Genomic DNA, 12660 nt, shown 5'->3' on the forward strand with positions numbered 1-12660 from the left:
TAGAGAGAGGGACAGTTTAGACAGCACAAGCACTGTGCTGTTTAACCTGCTATAAGGGAACAGGATCTCGCTCGATTTTTTATTTTTTTTGGGGGGGGGGGGGGGTTATAAGCATGTTAATTACTGGCAATCCAGTAAGTACATGTAAGTGGTTGTGAGGTATGTTCAATACATCATAAACCTAAGAATCACAATTGTTCCTAGGCAGATAACTGCAAAGTAACATGATAAAGATGAAACCACTACTGTGGCTTTACAAGAACAAGTAGTGCCATTGTCAAAGCTGATCATAAAAGGCGTTTTGGGAAAGCTCTAGACATATTAATGTATACAGATCATGTTAGATCACATTAAAGAGCACTTGTCACAAACCTGGTAATTCAAACTTCATGCAAAACAGCATGCAAAAATGATCAGGCGATACACAGATATAGGTAAGTGAAATTGTATGCAACAGTCTCTTCTTGCGAAATTCCAAATGATCCCATTTCACTATTGCATCCTTGGTGGGTATGCCTTGTAACAGGTGGCCCGATAGACCAAAAAGGAGGCTCAGGAATGGGGGCATGCTCATCATTTACTGTTGAGATATGCAAACACGGGAGTGTTAGTTGACACCATTTCTAAATCTACTGACTGTTTTCACATGTGAACTGAGGATAGTATGGCTTATGTATTTTGTTTTACCATAAAGAGAATTTCAATTTCCCAGATTTGTGTTCAATTAGTTTAAAGTGACATTAGCATTTTTTTTTTTTGTCTCAGTCGTAACTGTGTAGTATAAACATAGCAGGTTCATTGGCTAAATATTTTCATTTTGCAGGAACTTTCCTAGTTTCCATGAGGTTCCTATCCAAACATCATTTCTGAGACACAATACAATAGCATAGGATGTGACTTTGTAAGAAAGTATGCACATGAAATCGCAGAGGGTAGCAATTATTAAAACTGACTGTGGGTGTTGGGTAAATGACTAAGTTCTATAAATGTGGAAAACATCAGATTAGGTAAACGTAACGCACAACTACAACCCTGGACAAAATACAATTTTTTGCTTTAAAGGGGAATGTCCCTTAAACATATAAATCATTTCCAATTTCCCAAACCACAAAATTAGTCTTTTTAAAATGAGTTTCTGTTTGCTACATAAGGCCCTTTATTTCATTGCTTCAGCCACTATAAGATATGGTGTTCCATCTCCCCACTGTCCAGCAGAGAACATACAAATGCATTGTCATGATGTTGGACTTATCCAGTGTTGAATGCATAATGCCATGGCAAAGCGTTGATAAATCATTCAATGACTGTTTGATTTAAAGTTCAGTTTTCACTTTGTGCATCAAATCCTGTTGGTCTATTTTCTCAGTGAGCTCAAACCAGCGGTTGAAAGCAAGTAAAGCCACGTTTTTTGCAGCCACTGCAATCATTTCCACTGAGCTGGCTGCCCACTCTGCACCGCTAAGATAATACAGACCATCATGGAGAATGATAGGAGGAAGTGATTTGGAAGAACTGGCTGTGCCATAGTTTGGGAATGCCTGCCACTCAATGACCTGAACAGAATAATAGGACTTAAACAGAGTCTTCAGTTCCTTCCTGTCCAAAGGCCGTGAAGAAAGCACCCGCCAAACCCCAGCTTCCTGTGGAGGTTTGCGCCGGAAGCCAACAGACACATTGACTGGGCACAAGCTTTGTAGACTGTGAAATATAGCATCTGGACTGTCTGTGGAGAGGATACAAGCAAACGGGAACAGTTTGGGATCCGTGAAGCCAAAATAGGAAGAATTGAGGTAGCCATGGACGATGGATGTCACCACTCGATGGTAATGACCTGTGTACTCAGGAAGAGCAGGTTGGAAATTCAGAAAGGAAATAGGGAAGCCTGTTTTTTGTAACGGAGCAGCTAGAATCACCAAATCATAGTAATCAGAACCCAGTGTCCCATCTCTCTCATACTTTACTTCATATAGGGGCTTCTTTTCTGCAAGAAAAAAACAAACAAAGCAAATACTGTCACGCAAAGTCCTGATCACTTTGTATACGGTTTAGGAGTGACCTGTACATTAAAGCTCTACCACAATAAAGTTAACATATAGTAGTACTATTTCCCAGCACAATTCTAGAGGGAAGAGGGGATTTAACCTGTATGGCTTACAGTGATAGCAAAGTCTTGATTTATTTTAGTTAAAAAAAAAAAAAAACGTTATAAAAGTGGTTTTGCACAGAGCAGCCCAGATCCTCCTCTTCTTGGATCCCTCGCCAGTGCTCTGACTCCTCTCTCCTGTTGAGTACCCCCCACAGCAGGCAGTTTGCTATGGGGACACCCGAGCTGAGCCACAGCTCCCTGTGTCCATTTAGACACGGAGCCGTGACCCGCCCCTTTCTGTCCTTATTGGCTGACTGACTTTGATTGACAGCAGCGGAAGCCATTGACGCTGCATTGCTGTCTCAGCCAATGGGGGGGGGGGGGACCTGGGCAGCCGAGACACTTCTGCAATCTCCATCTAGATGGAGCTCAGGTAAGTATTAGGGGGGCTGCAGCGCACAAGGTTTTTTTTTATCCTAATGCATAGAATGCATTAAGATAAAAAACCTTCTGCCTTTATCTAATCCTGTTAAAGTGGTTGTAAGTGGCAGGTTACCAAACTGGTCATGCCATCTGGCATGGTACTGGGTTGACATAAATACAAACTCCTTGGCAGGTAAAAAGCTGCCATACATTTATTTTAGCTGTTTGTCTACATAATGGTGATAATTTGATTACTAATTTCAGCCACTGGTCAGGAGATAAAGAATCATAAGCTAAATCATTATGGGATAACAGATGAAAGGTACTTGCCTACTTGTTAAACCCCTTTGGATCAGTCATATATTTTTTTTTAAGCAAACACATAAATCTATTAAGCAAAACAGTAATGAACAGAAGCCGTATTCCCAATCCCAAGATTAAACTTGCACTCTGAAGGGAGCACTCATTAATTTACCAGGCAACATGCAATTCAACTTTAGCAGAAAACAAGCTCAAATCAGATTATCATGTCAGCATATGGTATTCAGAGCTTATCTGAAATGTATAATATCATAAATGGCACTAAATGACTCGCACAGCTGATCAAATAATATTCAATGCTAGACGTGGTCACACAATGTGTGTATTTGGACACAACTCCCCTCCACCTTTCTGCACGCACATCTTTCAGACATGCTCTTACACTTACATAATTGAAGATCTTCATGGAATAACACCAACATTCTGCCCTAATTCACTCAACCATGCTCCATTTGACTGAGGAATATCCAATAGTCCAGTGTTCCACTTAGTACAAAGTGACAAAGTATCTTACAAGCCCACCACCTGACTTATATTCGTCTATGAGCTCTGTGTCAAGGACATGCTATCCTTCTTATGTGAAAGTTTTTAAACCTGACGATCGGTTGAGGATCGGACTTTTTTTTTTTTTTTCTTTAAAGCGGTTGTATACTCACCTAAAAGAAAAAAAAAAAAAAAAAAAACCTGCAGGAGAAAGGCATAATGAGCTTAGTATGCATCCTAGCTAGATACTAGCTCATTATGAAATACTTACCTTAAAACGAAGCCCTGACACGGTTACCTGATCACCGCTGAGGGAGCAGTCATGTTCCCTCAGCGTCTCTTCCTGGTTCGGAGGTTCCAGGGCTGTGAGTGGCCGGAGCCGCGATGACATCACTTCCGCGCGCATGTGCATGAAGTTTCTTTCCGGCAAGGATCCGGCAAAGAGCTCTGAAGGTCCGCATGCGCCACTGGTTTCAGTGGCTGGATGCAGGACGAATATCTCCTAAACTTTGCAGGTTTAGGAGATATTAATTATACCTACAGGTAAGCCTTATTATAGGCTTACCTGTAGGTAAAAGGTAAAAAAGTGGAGTAGACTACCACTTTAAATACATACCCTTATACATACCTTAAAATTAAATTCCAGCCTTAATATAATTTTAAATAGTTTGTTTGGGCCAAGCTGGCCTGAAAAAGCTATTTCCATTACAGAATGACAGGGCAGCTGTGTGTGTGCTATAAGATACTTGTAGCATTAGCTACATATAGTAAGCGGCATTGTGTTCCACCAGCAGCATGGGCAACTTCCCATCTGCTGCCATTAATAAAGAATAGGGGTAGAGTGCTTCTCCACCATTTAGGAGAAGCCTTGTATTTATATCAGTGAATACAAGGCTTCTTCTGATTGGCTGGGTTTGGGCGAGCAGATGATATCACAATTTCCACCCCAGCTAAAGGAAATTTTGTATTGTATATTATTGATAAAAATACAAGGCTTTGAGGTCTGGCCATTCCAGATCTACAAAAATACTATTAGGCGGCTCACTTGGTTAGATTCATCAACTGATGCCGTCACGTGGACATTAGGCTTTGGCCGCGACAGGAACAGGCCCAAACCCAGATACCGCTATGGTGACTTGCCCTCCTCTCTCAGGGCTCACCCTTTAATAGGATACATGTTCCTTGCTTTCCTCCACTGTCTGCCTGCTTTTCCCTATTTTGGGCAACCTGTGTTTTCCACCGGGCCTTCGGAATGGGACTTTCCGCACTTTAATTGATTCCAGGAGCTATCAGGCCTCCCACTTTCTGGTAGTGGATGCCTGGCCCACCTTGCAGGCTCTGGCAGACTCTGAGGGCCCTTTCCACTTGAACTTCTGGAGGGCCTTGAAGTTGCATCATTTTTTGTGCTCTCTTCCACCTCCACGTGACTTCCGCCGCAGTCTGACTAAATTAGAGGTATATTGCTCTGAGCAAGGAGCTTTACCTCATACACTCTCGAAGATGTACTCCCTACTGGTAGCACCCCCAGATGATTACCAATTGACCTTTCTTGAAAAGTGGGAATTGGACCTGGGTAGGACATTTACGGTGGATCAACCCAATAACATTATTAGTTGTGCCTTAAAATCCTCAATCTGTACAGGAAGTTCAGGAAACCAATTTCAAAATTTTGACTCGTTGGTACCATACGCCGTCTCGCTAACATAAATATTTCCTGAATACGAATTATTGTTGAAGGCTCCAGGAGGAGCAGGGGACACTATTGCATTTCGTCTGGTCCTGTTCCAAGCTCAACAATTACTGCAAAGAGGTCCGGAGGATTACCTAAAAATTTACCAATTCCGTTATCCTGGAAGACCCGACCTTGTCCCTCCTTCATGCCTCAAACATATCGATCAGCTCCTGAATGCCATCAAATCATGCACCCCCCTTACCTGGAAAATTTCCCAGCCACCGTCCAATAGATTCTGGCTCCGTTAGATCAAAGAGTTACACCAGATGGAAGATCTGGTGCTTTCTGCGCAACATACACGAGAGGCATACTCAAAAACCTGGACTTTGTGGAACGCTTGTTCTACTCTGAGGAGGGTAAAGCCCTCTTTGATGTGAATTTAGCAGGCTGATGGGTGCGAGTGACATTTCTTTTTTTCTTTGCCTTACTTATCACTCTCCTTCTCCTCCTTTATATAATAAAAAATTCTAGCAGTTACCTGGGTAGTGTCATGGGTAGGCTCTGTTTTTGCCTTCATCATGTTTTTATTGAATGAGGTCCATCTCATACCGGACCGATCTCTGGCAGTGATAGTGAATTCTTTACTTCAACTGGTCTATATAGACCATCAATTCCGAAATATTCTGTTTTTCAGTCATGACCACAAGAAGTTTAAGGTTGTACTTTACATGAATGGATGCACCTTATTCAATCTTGTTATTTGGATGTACTGGAAACTGCTTCTTTGTTAAAAAAGAATTTGTAAAAAAAAAAAAACAAAAAAAATAAAAATTTTCTCCTGTATGTTGGAGAAGCACGAAGCCCAACTTAATTGAAATCCAGCAGATGGTGGGAAGTTGCCCATACTGTTGCCAAAACACAGCACCCTTTAATGTATGTAGATAACACTACTACAGTATGTTACAGTGCACACAGTGGCACCATCAATATGTAATGGAAATATTTCATTTGGGCCAACCTATTTAAAGTGAAGTTAAAGATGTAATTCTTAGAATTCTCAGATTCTTAAAGTGGTTGTAATGGCACAAGGTTTTTTTTACCTTCATGTATTCTATGCATGAAGGTAAAAAACCTTGTGTGCAGCAGCCTTCCAGCCCACCCTAGTACTTACCCGAGTCTCCTATCGGTCTAGCAATGTCCACGAGAGCCTTACCTCTCCAAGGACTCTCACTGTCAATCACAGCAAGGGAGTCAATTAGAAGACGGGGGGGCTGTGGCTCGATGTGTGAATTTGACACACAGATTAACAGGTCAGAAGCATGCCTGCTTCGGTGCCCCCACAGCAAACCGCAGGAGGGAGAGGCCTGGAGCGCCAGCGTGGGACCCAAGAAAAGGAGGATCAGGGATGCTCTGTGCAAAACAACTGCGCAGAGCAGCTAAAGCATGACATGTCTGTTAAAAAAAAACAAAACAAAAAAGGAAAAAAAAAAAAAACACTCAAGGCTTTAATATCGCTTTAAAACTTGTGGACTTCAGGCCTGCCCATAGTGACATCATGGGTCCTTCCTCATCTTCCTTAGCACAGTTGCAGAGCCAGACCACTAGACCAGTGAGTCCCCCAGCTCTGAGTCCCAGCCCAGGACAGCAGCGGCGGCAGCGGAGCACTGGTTGCTATCACCGCCCGGCGTCTAGCAACCAGTGAGGTCACCTGAGGGGGAGGAGAGCGAGGCCCCAGCATTCACTGCGGAGCCTCCTTCCTCCTCTGCTGCATGCCGAGTGGAGTGTTGGCTCCACCTACCTCCTCCCTCCAGCTACTCCAGGCCAGCACAGCGAGTCTGAGCGTCAACCTAAAAAAACTGAGTAGGAGCAGTTCTGGGGACCCTGATGTGGGATTGGGGGGCTCTGTGGGGACCCTGATGTGGGGCTCTGTGTGGACAATGTGAGGGAGGGGCTCTGTGGGGACCTTGTCGGGTGGGGGTGCTCTGTAGGGACCCTGATGTGAGGGGGGGCTCTGTGGGGACCCTGATGTGGGACGCTCTGTGGAGACCCTGATGTGGGGTGGGGGCTCTGAGGGGACCCTGATGTGGGATGGGGGCTCTGAGGGGACCCTGAAGTGGGGTGGGAGCTCTGTGGGGACCCTGATGTGAGGGGGGGCTCTGTGGGGACCCCGATGTGAGGGGGGGCTCTGTGGGGACCCCAATGTAAGGGGGGGTTCTGTGGGGACCCCGATCTGAGGGGGGCTCTGTGGGGACCCCGATGTGAGGTGAGGGGGGCTCTGTGGGGACCCTGATGTGAGGTGGGGCTCTGTGGGGACCCTGATGTGAGGGGGGACTCTGTGGGGACCCTGATGTGAGATGGGGCTCTGTGGTGACCTTGATGTGGGGGGGGGGCTCTGTGGGGACCCTGAATGTGAGGGGGGGGCTCTGTGGGGGACCATGATGTAAGGAGGGGGCTCTGTGGTGGACCATGATGTAAGGAGGGGGCTCTCTGGAGACCCTGATGTGAGGGGGGGCTCTCTGGAGACCCTGATGTGAGGGGGGGGCTCTCTGGAGACCCTGTGAGGGGGGCTCTCTGGGGACCCTGATGTAAGGAAGGGACCCTGATGTGAGGGGTGGACTCTCTTGGGATCCTGATGTAAGGAGGGGGCTCTCTGGGGACCCTGATGTCAGGGGGCTCTCTGGGGACCCTGATGTAAGGAAGGGACCCTCTGGGGACCCTGATGTAAGGAGGGGGCTCACTGCGGACCCTATGAGGGGGGATCTCTGGGGACTCTGATATAATGAGCGGGGCTCTGGGGACCCTGATTTAAGTGGTTGGACTCTCTGGGGACCCTGATGTAAGTGGGGCTCTCTGGGGACCCTGATGTAATTAGGGGGGCTCTATGGACCCATATGTAAATGGGGGCTCTCTGGGGACCCTGATGTAACAAGGAGGGCACTGGGGTCCCTGATGTAAGGAGGGGGCTCTCTTTGGACCCTGATGTAAGGTGGGGGGCCCTGGGGACCCTGATGTAAGAAGGGGGGGCTCTGATGTAAGAAAGAGAGAGGGCTCTGGGGGCCCTGATGCATGGGAGGGTGGCTAAGGGGACCCTAATGTAAGGGGGGTGGCTCAGGGCATCTTTATGTAAAATGGGTGGCTCTGGAGACCCTGGAGTAAGGGGGAGGGTGACTCTGGAGACATAAGGGGGAAGGTTCTTTGACGTAAGGGGAGGACTCCGATAATCTGATAAAGAGGGGGATGGGGATTTATGATGTAAGGGGGGACATTCATGTAAACAAGGGGGCATGTCCTGACTGCAGCACTCTGTTGTTTTGTCTGATGGACTGGCTTCTGATAAACAGTCCTGCAGTATTCGGTCAGCACATGCAGCCAGTGACTGCAATGCTGATAAGAGTATTCTGACAGTGGGGGAATCCTGCTGTCAGAATATACAGACACAGCAGGGAGGATTTCCCCATTCACCTTGGAATGTGTGGAAGGGGAATTTTATTCAGTTTATTTTGTTCAGCTGGCTGAATGAAAATCCTGAACCATGTATGGCGAGCTTTACTCATGGTCCCTGTACTCTATACATTATGATGTTTTGTAGGTTACTGGCCTCTGAACTCTGCAAAGTATGTTGTACATTACATAGCCCTGACCAAGGTGTTTATTGTCCCAAAAGTTGCAGGTTGTAATGAAGATCTTCCTTAAGGTAGGCTCAGTGATCAGTTTCTGTGTGAAGTATAGCATATGTGATGGAAACATTTAATTTTTTTTTTTAAAGGTTCGTTCATTCTGAGGTTTATATGTGTCTATAAAACAGTTACCTGTGGCACAGTACTTAGGAGTATTTTGTGGTACAAGGATTGGGGTATGTGTGTGCAGTGTATACAGCGAGTAGGCACAGATTCTGTTTTATCGCCCCCCTTTAAGCCCTTTCCACTTTTAGCTGGGTATACACTTAAAAGAAGAAGTACGGGGAAAGCTCATTTGGCTGTACTTCTATGGATCATAGGAGTGCAGTTCATTTTGCAATACAATTCTGTAAGTAACAACTTATTTTCTGGCAGTGCCCCTCCCCTGCCTTAGCTGTGGTTGGTAATCCTCCTGGCCTGGGTGACATGTGAACGTGGCTCAGTTCAAGATCAATTAGAGCCTGGGGAATTTGTCAAAGAAAGCCTGGGTCCACATACGAGTTGGATGATGCTAAACTTTATTAAACTCGAAGGGCCAGCACTCTTTCCAGAGAAAAAAAAATAACTGCATAAGATCCCTACTAAGAAGCAGCCAATAGATATTAATGAGATTAAAATAGGATTGTGGTGAAAAGTCCTTGAACAAGGAGAATGGGCAGTGCAATCTAGGCCTGCACGCGTTATCATTTAGTGGCTGTTACATAAAAGTGTGAAGGCAGATTTCCAGAGCTGGCATTCAGAACAGACTCATTGTATTCAATTTTGCTTCTATTATACAGCACAGTCTGGGACTTTTTTAGTTGTAGACATCCCTTATGACTTCAAGTTTGGAAAAAAAAAAAAAAGTTAAATTAGATAATTTGTAATGCAGATATTTAAATATGTCAAAGAATATGCTGCATACTACAAGTGAATTTAAAACAAGTTACACAAAAAAAAACAATAATACTATCCCCTTGTTTTATTAGTAAAGGCAAGCGTAACAGTCCACATACTGTATTTTTGCTATGGAGAACCAAGATGTAAATCATCAGTTTTCATATGCCTAAAGTTATTTCAGCTTTTCAGTACATACGTCAAGAAGTACACTGGTGGAGAACCATTGTGCCATTCTGCTATTATATAATAGAGTTAAAGCTCCCTCTGCTGGCGAATCACAATACAGTGCTGCAATATTGGGCAAAAGACATTATGCATATGAGAAGCAAAGTAAACTCTCAAGTTTAAAATATAACAAATGACTGCATTTATAACAGTATGTATATGCATAGTCCAAAGTTATATTTGCTACGATAATAAACCCTATTAAAAACCTTCATGTGGCTATTAAAATTAATGTTTTACCCAATAAATGGGATTTTTGACTTACCGTAAAATCTATTTCTCTCAGTTCATTGACAGACACAGCTTCTCCATTATTCAGAACTATAAGGTTATACTGCCCCCTACAGGAGTAGCAGAAAACTTGGCTATGCCTATGGGCAGTCCCAGGTGGTTTACTCCCCCTCTCTGCTATAAGTCTTCAGTTTAGTAACAAGCAGTGACAGAAGTATTACAACTCCATAGAGGGGTGGGTGCTAGGTCCGTCAATGAACACAGAGAAATGGATTTTACGGCAAGTCAAAAATCCCATAATATTTCACAGCTTCTCCATTTTTCAGAACCATAGGGAAGTCCCCAAGCAGTGCCAAACATTAGGGTTGGGACAACAAAATAATCCCAAGGCTAAACACAATAGTCAACCAGGTAAACAGGAGCTCAACAAAAAAGACAACTGGAGCTCAACCTGAACAATACACCCCCAAAGAGGGAACAGGCCCTCTAAACAACAGCCTGCAAAACTCTGCGGCCAAAGGAAGCATCTGCAGATGCCAACACATCCACTTTGTACAATTTTATGAGAGTGTGCACCGACGACCAAGTGGCCGCCTTGCAAACCTGCGCCACTGACGCCTGATGACGAAAGACCCAAGAAACACTAAGCGCCCGAGCAGTGTGCCGTTACAGGGAAAGGAGGAACCTGACCCCTGATAGAATAGGCCTGAGTCACCGCCTGTTCAATCCATATGGATATGGTCACAGAAGAAGAAGGGGACAGCCCTTTTCTGGGCCCGTCCGAGATCACGATTAGGGAGTCTGAGCTCCAAAAACACTCTGGCAGCCAAATACACCCAAATCGCCCCAACCACATCCAAGGCATGAAAAGCAAATTCCTTTGGATGTTTAGGCCTTGGACACAGGGAAGGCAACCCAATGTCTTCATTAAAATGGAAAGCAGAGACTACCTTAGGAAGGAACGAAGGATATGGGCGAAGAACCACCCTATCTTTGTGGACCACCATTAGGGGGTACGACAAGATAACGCCGCCAGCTCCGACACCCTGCGAGCAGAAGTGATAACCACCAAAAAGGCCACCTTCTCGCACAGTGTAAGCAGGGGAATCTCCCGATATTCTCAAAAGGGAGGCTTCCAGAGAACTTAAAGCACCAAGTTCAGATTCCAGGACAGTGGAGGAGACTGCAACAGTGGAGTAAGATGTTGAACTCCTTTAATAAAAAAGGTACACACCAGGCAAAGTGTGGCCAGGGGTCACTGAAAAAAGTTTGCCAAGGCCGACACCTGGCCCTTGATGGTACTCAAGGCCAATTTTCACTCAACACCTCGTTGAAGAAAAGTCAAAATCCGAGCCACCGAAAGAGCGTGGGTGAACGCCAAGCGACTCACACCACAAAATGTATGCTTTCCAAATACGATGGTAGATCTTCCCAGAGGTAGACTTCCTAGCCTGGAGCAGCGTCAGAATCACTGACAGAGGCAAACCTCTATACTTCAGCACCTGGCTTTCAACAGCCAGGCTGTCAAAGCCAGAGACTGTAAAGCAGGATGGAAGTAGACCGTACTTATACTTGGGACAGTAGATTTTCCCTAAGAGGCAGTCTCCAAGGGACATCAGTTACCAGTCACACGAGGTTGGCTTACGAAGACCGATGAGGCCAATCCAGGGCAACTAGAATGACCGGAATTCCTTTAGCCTTGATTCTGCACAAAAGCTGTGGGGGAAGCTTGAGAGGAGAAAAGGCATATATCCGACGATACTGGCCCCAAGGGGCCACCAGAGCATCTGTGGCATCCACCAGAGAATCCCCTAACTTTGCCACAAACCTCGGCACCTGTTGAGTCGGGAAGCCAACAGATCCACCTCAGGGGTGCCCCACTGGAGACATATCGGATAAAACACATTTGGATGAAGGGACCCCTGGTCCAACGCTTGCCGACTGAGATATCCACTCCTGGAATGTGTACAGCGGAGGGGGCTGAAACAAAGCGTTCTGCCAGCCGGAGAACGCCGGCTACTTCCAGGGCTCCCAACACACTCTTTGTTCTGTCCTGGTGATTGACATAAGCCACCACTGCCTGATCGTCCGACGTTCTAAGACATTGATCGGTATTCTGGATTTCTCCAGCGTACAACAACCCTGAGCGAAGCTCAGTCGCCGGACACCTCAGCAGCCAGCCAGACAGGCGTCCGTGGTGACCACTGTCCAATACAAGGGGAGAAAGGCGTTGCCCTGTTGAAGAGCAAAGCCGTCAAACCAGAGACCCCCTGGTTTCCCGACTCAGGCCAGATCCTATTGTCCAGAGATTTAGGACACTTGTCCCATTTTACCAGGATCTCCTGTTGAAGGGACCTCGTATGGAACTGTGCAAACGGGACCGCCTCGAAGGTAGATACCATCAGGCCCAGCACCCACATGCAAGTCCGAAGGGGGGACCATCTACTGGACAACAGGAGATGAATCGCTGCATGCAAGGAAGGAACACTCTGGCTACAGCGGAGACCAGAGTCAGACCCAGAATATTCCAATATCCTGTAATTAAATCAGAGCAGACTTCTGTTAATTTAGAAGTCAACCGAACTCCTTCAGGGTCTGTATAGTGACAATGTCGTCCATCAAGCCCATAGCCCAGTACCGCAATCACCTGCTGAAGTAGCAAC

The 12660-nt window shown here is 45.7% G+C and overlaps 1 protein-coding gene across 1 annotated transcript in view; it reads right to left on the minus strand.

Annotated features, from left to right (window-relative positions):
- Positions 1 to 1133: 1133 nt before the first annotated feature.
- The window catches only part of PCYOX1L (prenylcysteine oxidase 1 like), a 52624-nt gene continuing 41097 nt past the window's right edge, over positions 1134 to 12660 (minus strand). Inside the window, exon 6 of the mRNA XM_082255561.1 lies at positions 1134 to 1981. Within this exon, the coding sequence (XP_082111687.1) occupies positions 1314 to 1981 (668 nt within the window). The 3' untranslated portion in view covers positions 1134 to 1313. The remainder of the gene's footprint in view (positions 1982 to 12660) is intronic.

The sequence above is a fragment of the Pelophylax lessonae genome (genome assembly GCF_965119305.1).
Source record: "Pelophylax lessonae genome assembly, chromosome: 4".
NCBI classification, from domain to species: Eukaryota; Metazoa; Chordata; class Amphibia; order Anura; family Ranidae; genus Pelophylax; species Pelophylax lessonae.